Source organism: Panthera leo, chromosome B4, assembly GCF_018350215.1.
Source record: "Panthera leo isolate Ple1 chromosome B4, P.leo_Ple1_pat1.1, whole genome shotgun sequence".
Classification (NCBI taxonomy): domain Eukaryota; kingdom Metazoa; phylum Chordata; class Mammalia; order Carnivora; family Felidae; genus Panthera; species Panthera leo.
In genome coordinates this window covers 140,972,324-140,991,197 of record NC_056685.1, presented here as the reverse complement: position 1 = coordinate 140,991,197, position 18,874 = coordinate 140,972,324, and the positions used below count along the sequence as shown (strand labels likewise).

At 64.4% G+C, this 18,874-nt stretch overlaps 2 protein-coding genes across 4 annotated transcripts; both read left to right on the top strand.

Moving 5' to 3' along the window:
* The first annotated feature begins 943 nt into the window (after positions 1-943).
* On the top strand, positions 944-7,192 carry MAPK11 (mitogen-activated protein kinase 11). Of its 3 annotated transcripts, none has more exons than XM_042948211.1 (12): positions 944-1,077; positions 3,461-3,590; positions 3,690-3,748; positions 3,850-3,961; positions 4,038-4,067; positions 4,143-4,190; positions 4,281-4,395; positions 4,782-4,853; positions 5,048-5,127; positions 5,590-5,668; positions 5,757-5,930; positions 6,252-7,192. In XM_042948211.1, exons 1-12 carry the CDS (start codon positions 962-964, stop codon positions 6,329-6,331), a joined length of 1,095 nt encoding a protein of 364 aa, XP_042804145.1. In that variant the 5' UTR covers positions 944-961; the 3' UTR covers positions 6,332-7,192. The 3 variants fall into 3 exon arrangements, with proteins under 3 accessions (XP_042804145.1, XP_042804146.1, XP_042804147.1); XM_042948213.1 differs by lacking the exon at positions 944-1,077 and adding an exon at positions 1,151-1,277; XM_042948212.1 differs by lacking the exon at positions 4,038-4,067.
* A 2,597-nt stretch (positions 7,193-9,789) lies between these two features.
* On the top strand, positions 9,790-18,541 carry MAPK12 (mitogen-activated protein kinase 12). The gene is made up of 12 exons (XM_042948209.1): positions 9,790-9,947; positions 10,037-10,166; positions 12,642-12,700; positions 13,592-13,703; positions 13,835-13,864; positions 14,145-14,192; positions 14,779-14,893; positions 15,124-15,195; positions 15,317-15,396; positions 15,477-15,555; positions 15,639-15,812; positions 17,916-18,541. The coding sequence occupies exons 1-12, from the start codon at positions 9,823-9,825 to the stop codon at positions 17,993-17,995; spliced, it is 1,104 nt and encodes a 367-aa protein (XP_042804143.1). The 5' UTR covers positions 9,790-9,822; the 3' UTR covers positions 17,996-18,541.
* The last annotated feature ends 333 nt before the right edge of the window (positions 18,542-18,874 follow it).

Here is an 18,874-nt window from a genome sequence, read left to right as displayed (position 1 = left end):
GGCCAGGAGAGGAAACCGGGGAACGCGCTGAGCGCGGAGGCGTAACAGCGGTTACGCGCCAGAGGAGCTCCTCTGTACATAGGAAAGTCAGGGTGGGCTTCCTGGAAGAGGTGACAGCCGAGGGTGCGTTTAGAAGGAGGCAAGGTACCAGGAACCAGAAAGGACACACTTGGGGATAGCATTTGATGGGTGCAGCGCCTCCGAGGTCCCCTGGCGCTGCCGCTGTCCCTGGTCCTGACAGGGCTGGTTCCCCAGGCCCGCCCAGCAGCCACACTTCTCCCCAGGGGCGGCCGGACGGCGCCCAGCGGCCGGCTTCGGACCACGGAAGGTTCCCAGCGGAGGAACCACACGGCCAAGCCGAGAACGGCCTCCAAGGGAGAGGGAAGCCAGGCTGGCCCGGGATGCAGGGCGCCGCCATCTGCACACCCCAGAGGGGGACCCAGTCAAGTGTCCAGTTGTGATTAGGTAGCATTTTCTACATCGATGGAAAAACCGCTCCCACGGCTTGATCTTGAGGGAGCAGGCTGGGGGGTGGGGTGTCGTGCAGGGCCCGGAGCAGGAGCGGGGAGAGGAGGGATGAGCGAACCCGAGGTGCCGGCACCGGTGCGGGCAGGGGAGGGTGCGGGGAGCGGAGGCGGCCTGGCAGGGGCGGGGCGCGGCCGAGGGCCGAACGCGGGAGGACGCTGGGGCCAGTGCGGACCCCAGGAGGCAGAAGCGCCCCGGCCGCGACCCCGGGAGGGGAGGGCAGGGCTGGCTTCCGGCCGGCCGCCGCCCGGCAGGGGCAGGAAGCCGCGCGGCCGTCCCCGCGCACCCCCACCCCGGCCCCGCCCCGCGCCGCGCCCGCCGCCGCCTCCTCCCGCCGCCCTCCGTCCGCTCCGCTCGGGCTCGGGCTCCGGCGCGGGGCGGGGGCGGGGGCGGGGGCGCGGGGCGGGGCGCGGGCCGAGCGGCGGCCGCTTCGGACATGTCGGGCCCGCGCGCAGGCTTCTACCGGCAGGAACTCAACAAGACGGTGTGGGAGGTGCCTCAGCGGCTGCAGGGGCTGCGCCCGGTGGGCTCGGGCGCCTACGGCTCGGTCTGGTAGGGGCGGCGGGGAGGGCGGGGAGGGCGGGGAGGTGCGGGCGGGACGGAGTGCGCGCCCCCTCCCCTCCCTTGGCGAGGTTCCTGGCTTGGGGAGGGGCCTCGCCCTGCCTCCGCCCCCGGGCCGTTCACCGATCGCGGGAATGAATGGGGGGTCGGGGGCAGGAAGAAGGAAACTTTCCTACCGGACGCCGCTCCGGGTGAGGGAGAGGGGTCGTTCTCCCCCCGTCCCAGCCGGAGCACCCCCACCGGGCCCAAATCCTGCGGCGTCACAGCCGGCCAAAGGGCGGGTCTCCCGGGCCCCTAAATGTGCGAACAGGCGTCCAGGGTGCCACCCCCTCCCCCGTCAAGGGTTGGGCAGCTCTGGGGTCTGCCCCGTTCCTAGGATGGGTGGTTTTGTTTGCAAAAGAGAAAGCCCAACTTGAGGGAGGGCAGGACCCCTCCCCTTACATCGGCTTCAAAACTCCCCTGGGTCCTGCCCCCTCCCCTGTTTTCCAAAGGGTCTCAGACTCTGGATGGGGTTTCAGGCCTGATCAGAGAAGCCTGCCATTCCCCCTGCAGTGCTTGTGGGGGTCTACCCCTGCTCCATTTTTGCCCCCACCCAGAGAGCTCAGACCGCAGCCCCACAGTTGAGCCCTGGGGCCCTGACGGAGGACAGAGTCTGGAAGTGGGAGACAGGGTTGGGGGTTTGGCTGAGAACCTGTGTGGGGCTGTGGAGGGACTGGGGGTGGGGCTTAAGGTGAGGTGGTTCCAGGTGGTGGGGGTGCAGTTACAATACCTTCAGGCTGAGTGTGGATGTGGATGTTGAGAGGTGCCCCCCCCAAACCCAGTGGGGTCCTTACCAAGGCCTGAGCTGGTGGCTGCCGTCCACTGAGGGGGTCTTAGGTGGGGAGGCCAGAGCCCCTCGGGATGGGGCTTTACTCCTGGCTCTGACAGAAGGTTACCAGTGGCACTTCCTGAACCCCTCCAGAGTCCCAGTGCTGTAAGGGCTGGTGTAAGGGCTCGGCACCCCCCACCCCCACCTCCCATCTGCAGTCATCCGCCAGCTTGTCAGAATCCGCAGGCTGGCCATTTCAGCCGGTCCAGCCTCTGGCCTCTGACTTCATTTCTAAGACCTCAAGGGCAGGAAGAGGGTCAGGGATGATGCGTTAGTGGCCCCCGCCACTAACCAGTCTTTGCTGGATTCACCTCTCAACTGGAGCCACCTTCAGGGGTCCCTAGGGGGGGCCAGCTCCCTGAGCGAGGCCTGGGTCTCTTCCCATTGCTCTGTTGCCCCGGTGCAGGTGACGGCCCTCTCCTGGGCTCCCACGGTGAAGCTGGTGACCTAGTGCCAATTCTGTGTCACCAGATTGTGCAGACAGCACTGGGGGAAAAGGTCCGCTGCCCCACATGAGGAGCCACTCCCCTGCTTGCCTCCCCAGAAGTGACTTGGACCTTCCCCAGCAGGCGACAGGCTGGGGGAAGGGGCCTGGGTGCCCCAGGCACCTGGCTGGCTCTCCTCCACCACCACCTGGGCCCATGAGTATCCTGTCCTGTGCACACTCATTCCTGGGGGAAGCAGGGTCCTAGAGAGTGGAGGTAAACTGGGAGAGAGGGAAGGTCTGGGCATCAGTGACCAAACAGTCTTGGTAAAGGCATGGCTGTTAGCATGGCTCCAGCGCTGGGGGCAGTGGGACTCTGAGAGGGTGGGGGTGACAGACTATTTGCATTTGGAGATGATGCCAGTGACCATTTTGTCTCTGCTGAGGAAGAGTAGGTGGGTGAGGCTGGCGAGGAGCTGGGGAGTGGAGTGGGGGCCCAGATACCACCCTCTGTTGAACATTTCATGTTGTCCATTTTTTCATTCTTAAAAAATAATAATCCAGTAAACACCTTTGGCCAGTTTTTTGTCCATATTTTGAATATTCAGAGGCGTTGGGGGTCCAGGGGCTTTGGAGGTGGCTCTGGAACCACCTGGGGAGCCCCCCCCCCCCCCCCCATGCATGGGCCCACAGGGGAACAGGAGAACAATTTGCAGTGGTTGTTTTCCAGGCCTGGTCATTGGAGACCCTCCCCCAGCCTCATGCTGAGTTGGGGGAGAAGATCCGGGTCCTGCTCTAGGACTCCCAGGCGGGGGCAGGCCAGGACCTTGTGGGCCTGAATACTGGTGGGAAGGGGCGGACTGGAGGGTGCGATCCGGCCCAGAGGAGGCTCAGAGGAGGCTCAGAGGAGAGGCTTTCCAGGCCGGTCAGGGGCTGGCTGCACCGAAGGCAGGGCACCCTAGGGGTCCTAAGAGCAAAAGTGCGCTCAGAGGGCGAGATTAGGCCCAAAAGGAGCAGGGCCTGGGGGCGCACGGCTGGGTCCCCCCTCTGCGCCAGCGCTGCCTCACTTGCCCGCCTTGCAGCTCGGCCTACGACACGAGGCTGCGCCAGAAGGTGGCAGTGAAGAAGCTGTCGCGACCCTTCCAGTCGCTGATCCACGCGCGGAGGACCTACCGCGAGCTGCGGCTGCTCAAACACCTGAAGCACGAGAACGTGAGCAGAGAGCCCTGGGGCGGGTCAGCGGGGCGGGGCGGGGCGGGGCGGGGCGGGGCTCCCCGGGCGGGGCAGGCCTGACTCCCACCCCCCTCCCAGGTCATCGGGCTGCTGGATGTGTTCACGCCGGCCACCTCCATTGAGGACTTCAGCGAAGTGTGAGGGGCAGCCACCGTGGCAGCTGGGCGGGAGCTTGTACGGGGCGGGGGTGGGGGGGAGGGGGGGAGGCGGGGCTGTGCTGACCCCTGACCCCTCCCAGGTACCTGGTGACCACCCTGATGGGCGCCGACCTGAACAACATCGTCAAGTGCCAGGCGCTGAGCGACGAGCACGTCCAGTTCCTGGTTTACCAGCTGCTGCGCGGGCTCAAGGTGGGTGCCACGCGGGTGGGCGCAGGGTGGGATGTGGTGGCCACAGCCTGACGCTCGCCCCGTCTCCCCCTTGCAGTACATCCACTCCGCGGGGATCATCCACCGGGTAGGTGTGGCCACCGGGTGAGGGTCGGGGCTGGCGCTGCCCTGCTCCTGCGCTCATGCCCTGCCTGCCCCACAGGACCTGAAGCCCAGCAACGTGGCTGTGAATGAGGACTGTGAGCTTAGGGTGAGCTGGCCGTGCGGGCGGGGCGGTCACCCTGCTGGCCGGCAGAGGGGGCCTGCCCGGAGGCACTGACAGGCCTGGTGGTCCCTCTAGATCCTGGACTTTGGGCTAGCCCGCCAGGCTGATGAGGAGATGACCGGCTATGTGGCCACCCGCTGGTACCGCGCACCTGAGATCATGCTCAACTGGATGCACTACAACCAGACAGGTGATGTCAGCCCATATGGGGGCACACGGGTTGTGTTGGGCCAGGGTGGGCAGGCAGGCCAGGGCCTGGGGAGGGTGGGGGCTTATGGGGCCAAAGGCCAAGGACCTTGCGGTGGGGGGGGGGGGGGGGAGTGCTTGTGTCCAGCCTTGGGGACAGGCAAGATTTGGGACCATCGTTCCAAAACAGACCTTAGAGGTACTGAGCACAGCAGGTCTTGGGCTAACTCCTCCCCCTCCCAGGGTTGGGTCTAGAGGAGTAAGCGGGCTGCTGTCTTTGGGCCCGGGTGTGACGGAGAGGCCACTAGGCTGGCACTGTCCGGACAGCCCCCTGATTCTCTGAGGGGGGGCTTGGGGAGGGCAGACTAATGGAGACTCCTTCGCCAACAGTGGACATCTGGTCTGTGGGCTGCATCATGGCTGAGCTGCTCCAGGGAAAGGCCCTCTTCCCAGGAAATGACTGTATCCTTGCCCCAGGCTGGGTCCCTTTCTGCTGGGTGGGTGTCAGGGGATGTGGCACTGGCCCTTTCTGGCTGGTCTTGCCTCCTCTGCCTCCCGCTGTAGGAGAGCAGGTTTGGGGCAGTGTCCCAAGGTCTGGGATCTGGGGGCTGGGAAGGGTCTACTCCTGGCCAGTGGGCATTTCCTCAGCCAGGCAGACATCGACCAACTGAAGCGAATCATGGAGGTGGTGGGCACGCCCAGCCCTGAGGTTCTAGCAAAAATATCATCGGAACACGTGAGTCACCAGCTCCCGGCTCCCTCTGCTAACCATGCCCTCAGGTACTCTGGAGGGAGGGGCTCTGTGGGAGTAGACCAGGGAGCCTGTGGGGAGCATGGGTCACAGCGGAACGGAGCCTGAGGCAGTGCCTGACCCCTTAAGGGAGAAACAGGTGAACAGGGAAGACATTCGTTGGGGCATGAGGGACAACGAGGGCATAACCCCAGCACTAACCAACATTGCCCTTGCCCAGAGCAGTGGGGCAACACCAGGCCCCGGGGCTCCAGGCATCGAGAGCCAAGTGGGGTGCTCGAGCCGCTAAACCCCAAGTGGGAGATGCTTCTGGTCTGTGCATGTTCTCGTCCAGGCCTGTTGGAGGGAATGAGTCTGGGGGCTTCTCTCAGCAAGCGCCTGCCTGGCTTGGGGCCAGGGGAGGGAGGGTGTGAGCCGCCCCCTCAGGCCCTTCCTCTGTGCCCCCAGGCCCGGACATACATCCAGTCCCTGCCCCCCATGCCCCAGAAGGACCTCAGGAGCATCTTCCGTGGAGCCAACCCCCTGGGTGAGGATGTGCCCTGGGTCTGGGCTGGGCTCCACGTCTGGCCCTGGATGCCTAACTGACCACCCCCCTTCCACTGGCCACTCTGTAGCTGTGGATCTCCTGGGAAGGATGCTGGTGCTGGACAGTGACCAGAGGGTCAGTGCGGCCGAGGCCCTGGCCCATGCCTACTTCAGCCAGTACCACGACCCCGACGATGAGCCCGAGGCTGAGCCCTATGATGAAAGCGTTGAGGCCAAGGAGCGGACCGTGGAGGAGTGGAAGGGTGAGCTTAAGGAAGGCTGGGTGGGAGAGGTGGAGCCCAGGGCCTGAGGGCTTCATTCCCCCGGAGGCTAAGAGTTGCCTGCTTCCTTCTGGAAGTGTTCTAGTTCCTCCCAGAGCGCCGCCCCCCCCCCAGGGTGGGGCAGGTAGAGATGGGGTGAGGGGTGTCCAGCAGGGGTCTGGGGGGCGGGCAGCACAGGGCAGACTCCGGAAGGAAGGGGGGGCGGGCAGCTGAGGCTGCCCTCAGGGTGATGGGCTGGGGTAGCAGGGGAGACGGGCCAGCCACCAGCGACCGCAGGAGCTCACCCTTTCCTTGGCTCCCCAGAGCTCACCTACCAGGAGGTCCTCAGCTTCAAGCCCCCGGAGCCACCGCAGTCACCTGGCAGCCTGGATATTGAGCAGTGAGGGGAATGTGCCGGCTGGCCACTCGAACTGCAGGATTCCCTCAGCCTGCCGGATTCCCACGAGGAGTGCCTCCCAGCACCGCTGTGGCCAGCAGGCCCGACCCTAGCCTGGGACCCCTCGCCTGCACACTGCTCCTTGTGGGCAGTCCTCGTATGCATGTGAACGCACAGAAGTGTGCCTGTGTGCAAGCCACTGGGGCAGGAGTCTAGGCAGAGCGTCCTTGCTCCCCCTGCCTCCTCCCAGCAATCTGGGTCTCCCTCAGGACCTCACCTGGATGCCATAAGGGGTCCCTCTGGGGAGTGTGTCTGTCTCCAGATCTCCTGAGTCCCAGAGGACTGTCTCTGGAGGGCCCCCTGGAGACTGAAGTGGGGGTCTTAGTTGTCAGAGCTTCTCAGCCCCCAAGTACGGCGCTACTCTGGAAAATGCGGAGCCCCGAGTCTGAAAGCCGGGCGGGGTCTTTCCTGGAGGCTGGCAGGGTAGGGACAGCCACCAGGTATCAAATCAGAAAGTCATTCTGGAGCCGTGTGTTCACCCGTGCTGTGTGTGGCACGTGTGCACTAACGTGTGCTCCTGGTACCTACGTGTCAAGGCGTGTGCAGGCACGTGTGAATCCGTGGCTGCCTGAGGGGAGGGCCAGCTTCCATGACCAGCAAGAAGCCTGAACGGAGGTGGCCGCACTGTCCCTTCCCCTTCCCTCAGTGCCTGCTGTAGGGGTGCAGGGGTGGTGGTGCTGCTGCCGAGATCCTGTGTGTACCGTTCGAGGGGCTCAGGCGGGTGGCGGCATCCAGTGGACAAAAGCCAGCGCTTTCTCCTTGGCTGTGGGGGCTGCTGCAGGTGCTTCTAAGGTGTGAAGAGCTCGTTGGCACAGGGGGCTCCAGCCTGGAGGGGGCGGGGGGAGGGGGCACACACCAGTGCAGACTTGGACTCAGGCTCCGGACCTTGGCCCAGAGCTCTGCACGCTCTACCTCTGTCCACCTGGCCCTGCCACTGAGAGCCGGGGGTTCTGGTCTGTGGGTGACCCTCATCCTCCCTTCTTCCAGGATGGAGCTGATCTAGTAAGCTCTGGACACGAACCTGCTCAACATGTTGGGGGTGTGGGTCCTCCGTCGAGGGGCTTCTCTGTGGGGTGGTGGCACCCTATGCAGGAGGTGGTGACCTCCCACCTTCCAGAGGCCTCAACGTCAAGTGCCTGCACCAGGGTTTCACAATAAAGGGGTTCTCTCTCACTCGGCTTGTGTCCCGAGTCTCCAGGCCCCGCTGCCTGGCTGTCCGCACTGCCTGGAGTGGGTCGCTGGATCTGTGCACCACATCCCCAGCTGGCCTGGCCCCACCAGACCCCGCATGGCCTCCATCCCTTGGGTGTCCAGGCGGACAAGCAGCCATCACCGGCATAGCACCTTCCCTGCTCCCCAAGAGCTCAGGGGGGACTGGGGTGGGGTGGACTGGGTTCTCCACCCAGGCTAATGGGTTCTGAGGAGGGACAAGGCAGGATGGCCACCCACAGATGGACCCCAGCTGCCTTGCTGAGGAATTCATTGGGCAGGCTCAGCTTCTGGCCCAGATACAGACCTGTGCTGCCTTTCAGTGGTCAGGGAGGCTGCTGGGGGACAATCGGGGGTCTCTGGGAGCAAAGGCCTGTCCTTGCTTGGAACTGGGTGAAGCGGGTGTGTGTGGGGGGAATAGCTTCTTTAAGGGGAAAGAGACCACCTGCTCTCAGGACACACTTGCACTGCAGTTCAACGGAGGAAAGGCACTGGCCTCAACAAGGGCAGTCGTGCCCTTGCCCTGGGCCTTGGGGGTGGAGACCACGTGGGAGTGAGGCCTCCGGGGGCCTGGTCAGTACGGCTACTGGGCCTCAGGTTCTGGGGAACCCCTGGAAACCAAGCGAGGCTGGGTGGGGGTTAGGGGATGGGAGAACTGGGACACGTGCCACCTAGGGAAGACGACCAGACGACCAGACCCCTGGACCCCACCACAGGGAGTAAGAAGGCCAGCTAGGGGCCTCCTGGAGGAGGCAGGTGGAGTGCCACAGGCAGCCCAGGGCATGAAGGGCACAGGTGGCTGTGGCTCCAGTGACCCCAGGCTGCTCCCACTGACTAGTCTCCAGTCCTGGGTGCTGCAGATCACCAGCCCGCAGTCCAGGTGCAAAGCTGCTCTGGCCGCCTCTGAGCTGCTGATTCATGGCGGCAGCGGCTGGCAGGGCACAGAGGGAGGGGCAGGGGGCCTCGGGGATCCTGTTACTCCACTGGTTCTCAGGCCTAGGTCACTGGGTGGAAGAGGTCGTGGAGGGGGCTCTGTCCTCCAGGAGCATCTGGTCCAGGATGTGGCCAGACATGGAAGGACGCTGCCCCCATTGAGGGTTAAAGAGGGCGCAGAGAGCCCAAGTGGGGCCCTCCTTCACCCCTGGGGTCAAGCACAACTTTCTGGAGAGGGTGGAGAGGCTCAGACCAACCTTGAGACAAACCGGAGGGAGTAAGCTGGGCAGAAGGGGGGACGGACAAAGGCACTTGCAAATGCTGGGAGCAGGCTTTCCCACTGGGGAGGGGGGAATGGAGAGGAGGGGGTTGGGAGGTGCACAAGGGCCCAAGGGGGGGACCCTACAGGAACAACTTCTCTGGCTCCTGGGGTCGGGAGGTCACAGGGAGGGGTGTTGGGGATGCAGCCTAAGATTGGGAAACGGAACCAGCTCCTCCACAGGGAAGGGGATGCCGGCAATTCGAGGGTTAGGGGGGAAACCCCATACTGGGACAGGATGGTCAGCCCCAGGGGAAGGGCGTGTCCTGCAAGGTGGGTAGCAGACTTGGGGAACACGGAGCTCAGCCCGGTGGGGGCGGAGGGGGGCTCAGGGCTGGGGGACCGGGTCGGTGGGGTGGAGTTGGCGAGGCGGGTGGACAGTGACCTGCGGCTGGGAACAAGAGGTCCTCGGTCGGGGCCCAGCTCCCCGGGGGCGTGGCTACTGGGGAGGAGCCGGGAGCCCCAAGGCGCTAAGGCTGAGACACCCCCGACCCGGGCCGGGGGAGTCCAGCTCCGGTGGGGAGGCGGCGGGGGCCTCCGGCGGAGCGCGTTCGGGCGGGCACTGCCCTGCGGGGCGGCGCTCCCCCGTCCCCGGCCGGCCCACCCCCGCCGCGGCCGCCTCGGGTTTCCGCGGGGGCCGGAGGGCGGGCGGGGGCGTCACGTGCGCGCGGCCCGGGGGCCGGTTGGTCGGCGGGCAGGGGAGGGACCGCGCGCTACCCCGGGCCCGGGCTGGGGTCGGGCCGGGGTCGCGCGCTCCCGACAGCCGGGAGGGCGGCGGCGGGAAAAGGGGACAGAGCCGGGAGCCGGAGGACCCGGGCGGCGCGTAGCGGGCTGTGCCCAGGCGGCGGCCCCGGGCGCGCGCCAAGGGAGTCCCGCCGATCCCGGGTGTCCCCCCCCCCCCCCCCCCCCCACACACACCGGTCCTCGGGGCGCAGCGCCCACGGGGTCTGCGGCGGGGGGCGGCGCCCGGGGCTGCCATGAGCTCCCCGCCGCCCGCCCGCAAGGGCTTTTACCGCCAGGAGGTGACCAAGACGGCCTGGGAGGTGCGAGCCGTGTACCAGGACCTGCAGCCCGTGGGCTCCGGCGCGTACGGCGCCGTGTGGTGAGCGCAGGCCGGGCGGGGCGGCCGGCGGGCGGCGGGGGCGCGCGGCGGGGGCGGGCCGGCCTCCCGCTCAGCGGTGCGCCCCGCAGCTCGGCCGTGGACAGCCGCACCGGTGCCAAGGTGGCCATCAAGAAGCTGTACCGGCCCTTCCAGTCCGAGCTGTTCGCCAAGCGCGCCTACCGCGAGCTTCGCCTCCTCAAGCACATGCGTCACGAGAACGTGAGTCGCGCCGGTCCCCGCTCAGCCGGGCTCAGGGCCTCCTCGTCCATCCGTGCAAGTCCTGCCCTGGGAGGCTGAGGCCCCGGTACCCAGCCCCTGGGCGACCCCGCCCATGTGGCAGGGCGGACGTGCGGGATCAGGGCGTTGTACGCCACGATGCTGGTGGGGCTCCACGAGCTGAGCGCAGGCCCCCCGCCCCCTTTCTGAGAGAGACTGCTTCCCCAGGCTCCAGTCCTCCCTGCTAGGCCAGGCCCTGCCAAGGGCTTAGCTCCTTGGCTCGTTCCTGGGGCCACATCTGGCTCCTCAACCCAGATCCCAGTCAGGGGACGGTGGCTTGCCCAGGCCAAGGGCATCCTCCAGGCCTCACCCCAATCCTGCCCCCAGCCGGAGCCTGCAGGTGAGAGAGGACACAGTCATCCTAGAGTCACCAGCCTCTTCCCTCTCCCCAGGCGTCCTCCACAGCTGCGCCCCAGGCCCCCTTCTGCTCCCGTCGGGTCCCTGTCCTACGCATTCTGCTCCAGTCCACCGCCCCAGCCTCGGTTCAGGGGTGCAGAGCTAGTCACCGAGCAGGAGTTGGCATGCCGGCATTGTCACCTCAGAGCCTTGGGGTGTCCGGTGGTGATGGGGTTTACAGAGCTGGCGTGTGGAGGGCACTAGGCAGTGGCCAGCGCAGAGACTCCTCCTTCTGTGCCGGGAGAGGGCAGGTCTGGGTCCCTTCTCTCTCCTAGGGGAGCCCCTGTTGCTTCTCGATGTTCTTCCTGTGGCCCTGAACTCTGTCCCTCCCACACCAGCCATTCCTGCCTCACCCCTAGTTTGGACTGCTGGTGTGAGTACTCAGACCCTGGGCTAATCATGCTCCTGATGGTCTGGCCCCTCCTGGATCATCAGAGCCACCAGCCTCCTTTGGGGAAAACGAGTCCCACGTCCACCAGGAAACTTGTCCCCTTGACACAGGGTCCTTCATTCACTCTGACTTTCCCTCTCTGCCCTTGGCCCTTCCCGGGGGGGGGGGGGGGGCGGGGAACAGGGGCAGAATCCATTTGGGACGGACAGCAGCCCAGTGCCGCCCTCCCTACCTTCTGGTTACACCCAGTCATGCCCAGGTTGGTTCCCATGAAGGCAGACCCATCTCCTCAAGGCTGCATACTCCTCCCCAACTGCCCCCTCTCCTGCCTGCCCTGCCCATTCCCCAAGGGCTCAGGGCTTTCCTTCAGTTGCTGGGCCCCCTGGCCCAATCCCCCCCTTTGTGCCTTCCCAGCTGAGCTCCCAACCCACTAGCAGCCAGCTGCCACTGCCTGCATGGTGCCTGAACGCAGCTAGGAGGCTCAGCCCATCGTAAACCCATTTTCCTACAAGAACGCTGAAGCTATGAGGGGCTGGGTGCCATGGCGGGTCCCACCCTTCCACCCACGCTTCAGGCCTTCTCCCTCTCCTTCCCTGCACTTTAGGCCAGAATCCACGCTGCAGAGGTACGGAAGTCTCCATCAACCTGATGGACCCTCCTTACACTTGGGGACCCTGTCCTCTGTCCTCTTCTTGCAAAGACACTGTCCTCATTCCCTAGTACTTGCCTGCCTCCAGGCCCTCACTGGACCTCCCTCTCTGTCCTCTCCTTCCCTGTGCCCATGGCTCTGGCTGGTGGCTCTGAAGGCCACCTAGCCGTCCCTCTACCTTGTGTCCACTCTTGCCTCACTCCTGTCTGTCCCCATACAGCACACAGGGGGACTCACTCAGCATCACACCTATTTAAACCCTTTCTCGGCAGCTCTTAGGATCGAAGCCAAACCTTCACCTGGCATGCAAGGGCCTACTTGGGCTCCCTCTGGCCTCTCCTTGGCTGCTCCCTGGCCTGGGCCTCGGCCACCTGGCCTTTCTCCCCGTGTTCCTCAAACGCTTGGAGTGTTCTCCCTTCTACCTCGGCCCCCATTTGCATGGCCTATACCAGGGGTCCTCCCTCCTGGCACATCCAGCTGCCCCTCTGGCCACTAGGATGTACAAGCTGCCCAGGGACCTGCGGGGCTGGGTCTAGCTGTCAGCTCGATCATGGTGCTGTCAGCCTGGGCCTCTCCAGCGGAAACTAGGCTCCCTGGTGGACCTGCTGGGGGCTGGCACTCCCTTGGGGGGCTGTCCCACCCTGGTCTCGAGTCTTCCGTGGAGGCAGAAAGAGGGGGACAAAGGGCCAAGGGGCTGGAGCTCCTTGGGTGGCTGGGAGCTGACCCAGACTTGGGGCTGCCCCTCCCCCAGAGGATTCCTGTGGTCATCACTCAAAAATAGCCTGTGTCTATGGGCACGTGTGCCAGCGCTGGGTTGCATGGCCAACAGACAGAGCCAGGCCCTGTGGACAGTGGGAAGGGACGGGGATATCTGTAGGGGGCTTTCCTGCTCAGAGCACAGTGCCAGCCTCGGGGGTTTGCCTGAACCCCCATGCCCTCCACTGTGCCCCCATCCCACCTGTTACTCCGGCCTCCTCCCCAGGTCATCGGGCTGCTGGACGTGTTCACTCCTGACGAAACCCTGGATGATTTCACAGACTTGTGAGTGCCGTCCTGGGAGGGCTGGGCAGGGCAGAGGGGTGTTGGGTTGCTCTTGGGTGCTGACTCGGGTTCTGTGTTGGCATGTGGGCCTGTCCCTGCGGCCCAGCGGGGTCGGGATGCACACTGCCCACCCCTTCCCCACACCACAGTCCACCCCCTGCCACGCACCCCTGGGGACCACGGCACTGGCGCAGCTGGGTGCAGCCCGGGCCTCCTTGGACCACGCTTGGCACGGGCTGTCCAGTGCTGGAGGTGTGAGCGTGGGACCTGCGTCGGTTAGCCAGCAGGCCCCGAGCTCTGGGACCCTGGCGTCAAGTATGTGGCTTTGTAACTGGAGCTGCTGACCTTTGCTGGCAGGCAGGGGCGGGGCGGCAGGGGGCCTGCCTGTGGCTGCCATCCCTGGATTCATACTGTCGTCGGCCAAGGCTGGGGGCTGAGCCTGGGAAGGGCTGAGGACGGGCTCCTTGCCGTCTGACCTTGCAGAGGTCGAGGACACACATAGGCCTCAGTGTCCTGGCGAGGTGTCAAATGTCTGTGCTCTGTGTCTCTCTCCCTCCACCTACAGGCCCAGCCTGCTCCTCTGAGCCACGTGTCCTCCTGTCCCCACCCCTGCCCACAGGCACTTCCCTCCTTCCTCTTGCACCCTCTTCTGTCTGTGATCCCTGGTGCTCCCTAGACCCTAGCCTCCATGTGGCCCTGCAGGAAACCCCAGAACACGGTCCTGACCCACCTGACATTCTGGGGCAGGTGTGCGTGGGAAGGTGGGTGGAGCCTGGTGCTGCACTGTGGAAGGTAGAAGGTGCTGCCAGGCGATCCCCAGGGTCTCCAGGGTCTGAGCCTAGGCCCAGGGGGTGTGATGCCCACTGTCCGCACCCACCCCGGTCCCTGCAGTTACCTGGTGATGCCGTTCATGGGCACCGACCTGGGCAAACTCATGAAGCACGAGAAGCTGAGCGAGGACCGAATCCAGTTCCTTGTCTACCAGATGCTGAAGGGGCTAAAGGTGGGAGCGCACAGGGGTGCTGCAGGAGGGGCAGAGCCCCCCAGGCCAGGCCGGGGCCAGGGTGGGATTGCTCGTCCGTGGTTCTGAGGTCCCGGAGCTGACTGCCACTGATCCTCTGTCTGTCCCCATAGTACATCCATGCTGCTGGCATCATCCACAGGGTGAGTCCTGGTGCTGGGTGGGAACTTCCTGTGGCCTGTAGGTGTGGGAGGGGCCTGACTGCCAGGAGCCTCCACTGCTGGCCTGTGAGGGGGCAAGATGGGGCCAGTGGGGAGTGTGTGCGAGGCTCACACACAGCTGTGGGGGCCTGGGTACCTCTTTCCTTCCTGGAAGGGCATCCGGGTGGGGATGGCCGAGTCTGGCTGCCCCACATTCAGGTGTCCAGGCTCTGGCCCTGGTGTGGTGGGAGGGGCTGCTCGCCCACCTTTCTTGTGCCCCCAGGACCTGAAGCCTGGCAATCTGGCAGTGAATGAGGACTGTGAGCTGAAGGTGTGTGTTGGTTGGGATGGGCGGGGGGGGGGGGGGTGGGGGGGGTGGGGGCTGGGCATCTCTCCCCGCCTGTCCATCTGCCTGTAGCCCTGGGCCCTCAGGCCTGGGGGAGTGTTGGCTCGAGCCCAGGCAGAGGGACCAGACCGCAGCCATCCAGGCCATGGCTGGCAGCTGACAGGCAGAGGGGCCCTGGGGAGGCACTTGATGCACGGGGAATGGGGGGCCGAAGTGGGCGCACTCTCACACCTGATTAAGGTGAAGGGCGGGAGGTGTCCCTGGTCCTCCATACCTGAGCCAGCATAGGGCCGAGGGGGCCCCTGTAAAGTGCTGGCCAGGTCCTGGGGTCAGCAGAGAGTAGAGGAGCAGGGAGAGGAGACCCATGGGAGTGCCCGCTCCTGAGGGTAGGAAAGGCAAGGTCGGGTGGGGCTGGGGGCACTGGCCATGGGGAGGAACTCATGGAGAGGCCATGACCTCAGGCCCTGGAGGGTTGGCAGAGGCCCCGGTGTGCCCGGTGCTCTTGGGTCATAGGCTGGCCCACCTGCTCCCTGGGGGCCGTGTTGCCCCACCTTCCTGATTCTGACTATAGATCCTGGACTTCGGCTTGGCCAGGCAGGCCGACAGCGAGATGACTGGGTACGTGGTGACCCGGTGGTACCGTGCACCTGAGGTCATCTTGAATTGGATGCACTACACCCAGACGGGTGAGGATGCCCAGAGACGCAGAGCCACCCTGGCCTTGCCCACCATCTTCCCTTTCTTCATGGGAAGCCCAGCGGTGGCTGCTCCACGGGGAGGCTGCTGACCTGGGATGGGATTGGGGCGAGGGTGTGGCAGGCTAGATGGCCCCTATGTCCACGTCCCCCTCCCGTGTCTGTGTCCCCCGCCCCCCTCCCTGGCCCACAGAGCCCTGATGCCGGGGCTTCTGTCTCAGTGGACATCTGGTCAGCGGGCTGCATCATGGCAGAGATGATCACAGGGAAGACGCTGTTCAAGGGCAGTGACCGTATCCTACACTTGTGGGGGGTAGGCTGGGTCTGGGGGGGGTGCTGGGCATGCTGCCCCAGCCAGGTGGGGGGGTACGCCCTGCTCTCTGGCCCCGTGCTGTGCTCCTCATCTCAGCACAGACCTGGACCAGCTGAAGGAGATCATGAAGGTGACAGGGACTCCTCCCGATGAATTTGTGCAGAGGCTGCAGAGTGCCGAAGTCAGTGGGGAGCTGGGCGGGGGCGGGAGGGGCTGGGCCCGGGCCTGTGGGTTGGCCCCTTACCCTCTCTTCCTTAAAAGGCGAAGAACTACATGAAGGGCCTCCCCGAGTTGGAGAAGAAGGATTTTGCCTCCATCCTGACTAACGCAAGTCCTCTGGGTAGGGCTGGACTGGGGGGTGGGGCGGGGTCAGTGACCAGGGCGCTGGGGCCTGCGACCCTCCCTAACCAGTTCTCCCCGCAGCTGTGAACCTCCTGGAGAAAATGCTGGTACTGGATGCCGAACGGCGGGTGACTGCTGCCGAGGCGCTCACACACCCCTACTTCGAGTCACTGCAGGACACGGAGGATGAACCCAAGGCCCAGAAGTACGACGAGTCCTTTGACGATGTGGATCGCACGCTGGACGAGTGGAAGCGTGAGTGGGGGGCTCTGGGCAGGGCCTGTGCATGGGCTCTGAGTCCTGGGAGGCAGGTCAGCTGAGGAACACAACAGACTCAGAGGGCAGTGGGGCTTCTAGGTCAAGGTGACCTCTGGCTGGAGCTGAGGGATGAAAGAATGTTCCTGGCAGGAGGTTCGGCACAAACAAGAGCAGGAGGGGAGTTCTGGAAGTTGCAGGAGGCAGCTCTCAGCTCAGGGCCGTTGTGAGCACTTGGCTTCTCCCAGCCCTGCTGGCCCTGCCCAATGCTGCCCACATCCTCCCCATGTCCTGGCCAGAGACCCAGGCCATTCCGGAGCCTCTCCACTCCCACTCATCCCCCAGGCCTCCACTCTTACCTCTTGAACTCGTCCTTGCCTCTCTGCCCTTTTCAGGACCCCTCCCACCCGCACGACTCACACCTCTCATGTCCTGCCAACAGCAGAAGCCCCCCACCCCCAGCCCCAGACAGCCCCCTCACCACCCCTCGCCTGTTCCTCCAGTCCCGCTGAGCAGTTCAGATGCACCTGTAACTGCTCTGTACTGCCAGGCTGGCTGTTGCCTTACACTAAGGGCCCTTCCCTTCATCCCTGAGGGCCAACCAGCAAATCTTAAGCCTCAGGCTGGGCTCAGGGACACCTGCCAGGTCCCCAGGCCTCTCTCTGCTGTGGTCCTGAAGCCCTGGGCTGAAACTGTCTTGGCAGAATGGCAGGCAATGAGGGCTGGGCTTGGTGTCTTTCTCTTGGTGGCTGCAGGACCAGCCTGGAGGGTGCTGGATGTCCGAGGGCAGCAGTTAGCACTGTTGGGGCCGTGGCACACGGTGGCCACTGTGTCCTAGGCCCCATCTTGGCTCTGCCTCAGACATAGGGCCTTGGTCCTGCACATGGGGGTCAGGGTGGGACTGGACTGGTGGTTCCCAAATCACGTTCCTTAAGCCACGGGGTGCTTGGTAACTCTCAACAGAGCTCCGCCCTTAGTTGTGCTGTTTTGTGCTCTTAAGTTTCGTTTAGTTTGGGGAAAGCTTTCTGCCGCTAAAAAAGATAACATGAAAACCACGGGCCACAGGCTCCTCTCTGTGGTCCCCACCCACACAGACTGTGGTAAGAGATTTTGCTTTTACTATAGAACACGTGACCTGTTTGTGGCTAAGCCCCTGGTCAGGAATGCAAACTCTCATCGTCTCCTGTTTCCCTGGGAACAGCCAGCTTCACATAGACCTTCCGTGTATGGGTTGAGCCCTGTGTTAGGATCAGATGAAGGGCCGAGGAGGCACCACAGGGGGCGGGAATACATCCATGCCACAGGCAGGGCAAAGCACAGATCGCCTGCTCTAAATGCACAGTGTTTCCTGAACTGCACTCTGGAGGAGCAGAGTCCCCCAAACAGGTGCTCCACTGGCCAGGTGAGCATGGAAACAGTGGGGTAGGCTGAGCAGAACCTGTCCCGCTGCAGACTGGCCAGAGGAGAAGCAAATCAGGCTTTTTCCTTCCTCTGGGATGGCTTGCTCTGGGGACAGGGGACAGGACCACTAGGCAAGGAGGGCAGATGCTGTGGGTGGTGGGAATTCCCCTCGTTTAAGTTTCTATGGAGAGTCTCGATCCAGAAATCGAGGTGTGCCCTGCTGGGGCCCTGAGTGGCTCCGCTTGAGTAGACACGTTGATTTACATTGCCAGGACAGCCTCTGCTCACTGCAGAAGGCTGCGGGGCCAGGGCCTGTCTGGCCACGCCAGGGGCAGTGGGTTTGGGTTACAGGAGCCCCTTCGGGGCGGATGGGCACAGGTGGGCTGAGAGTGGCCGTAGCCTCGGATGAAGTGGCACCTGCACTCCAGCAATGACCTCTGGCCCTGATGTGTTTGGGGACCGGCTGGGCCCCTAGGTCAATGGCTAACAGCCTGTGCTCTAGGGCCGGGGAACTCTTCCCACCCCTACCCTGAGCCGCCCCTCACAGGACTCAGTGCTGGTCAGGGCAGGTACCAGTGAGCCGGGCCCAGTGTTCTTCCTGGGTCACTGGCTTCTGCCTTTGGTGTGGATTGTAGGAGCTGATTCCGAAGGGTGACGGGGCCCCTTCTCCCGTGATGATCTGTCTCCCTCACCCCACCCCAGGTGTCACATATAAGGAAGTGCTCAGCTTCAAGCCTCCCCGGCAGCTGGGGACCAAGCTGTCCAAGGAGACAGCGCTGTGAAGACCCCTGGGCCCTGAGAGCGGTGGGGACGGGGCCTTGAGGACCCTGGCTGGGGCTTCCACCTGGAAGGGGATCCTGATTATCACGTGACTCTGGCTGGGGTTTGCATCCCAGGAGACCTATGGTTCCATGGACCCCCTCCCCCAGCCGTTACCCTGCTCTCAAGGCTGCCACCTCAGTCTAACCTTGGGGGGGGGCATCTGGACCTTCTGAACAGGACGCCAAACTGACCTGGGACTGGCCTCTGACTCCCTGGGCAGTGGTCCCCTTCCCCAGGTGCAACAAGAAGCCTCAGAGCCCGTGGGGGATGGGGGTGGTGAGGCTTGGGTCAAGGCTTGGCCTGACCCTGTCCGCTCCAGCCCCTGCTGGAACCCAGTTCACACAGCTGAAAGAGACACACAGGGAGGGCACTGAGTGCCTACTCAGGGATGTCTCTCCTGGGGGGCGTTGGCGTGGACTCTCCTGAACCCCCAGCCCGGAATGTAAATTGGCCCTGTGCTATGCCCACATGACGGGAAGGAAATAAACCCTTTTGTAGAGATCCCACTCTGGCTTTCCTTCCTAATTCTCGCGCTGGATCTCCACCTTTAGGTCTCTGAGCTGCAGCCAGGCATCGAGAAAAGAAGCTGGCTCCCGAGCCTCAGTCCCTCTTAGTAGCTGTGCCCGGGCACGCCTTTCCTCCCAGGTCCACAGTGAGCCCAGAGCCTGAAGCCCCCGGGGTAGGGATTGGTCCCGCCCCTTCTGAGGACTTCCTCTAAAAGTTTAGATTCTGGGGGCGCCTGGGTGGCGCAGTCGGTTAAGCGTCCGACTTCAGCCAGGTCACGATCTCGCGGTCTGTGAGTTCGAGCCCCGCGTCAGGCTCTGGGCTGATGGCTCGGA

What these genes read in the sequence shown, in the direction of transcription:
- MAPK11 (XM_042948211.1), top strand. Translation starts at nt 962, where the DNA reads ATGTCGGGCCCGCGCGCAGGCTTCTACCGGCAGGAACTCAACAAGACG. An exon ending in AACACCTGAAGCACGAGAAC is followed by an intron (nt 3,591 to 3,689) that starts GTGAGCAGAGAG and finishes CCCCCCTCCCAG; the next exon opens with GTCATCGGGCTGCTGGATGT. An exon ending in CCGCGGGGATCATCCACCGG is followed by an intron (nt 4,068 to 4,142) that starts GTAGGTGTGGCC and finishes CCTGCCCCACAG; the next exon opens with GACCTGAAGCCCAGCAACGT.
- MAPK12 (XM_042948209.1), top strand. Translation starts at nt 9,823, where the DNA reads ATGAGCTCCCCGCCGCCCGCCCGCAAGGGCTTTTACCGCCAGGAGGTG. An exon ending in CTGCTGGCATCATCCACAGG is followed by an intron (nt 13,865 to 14,144) that starts GTGAGTCCTGGT and finishes TTGTGCCCCCAG; the next exon opens with GACCTGAAGCCTGGCAATCT. An exon ending in ATGAGGACTGTGAGCTGAAG is followed by an intron (nt 14,193 to 14,778) that starts GTGTGTGTTGGT and finishes TTCTGACTATAG; the next exon opens with ATCCTGGACTTCGGCTTGGC.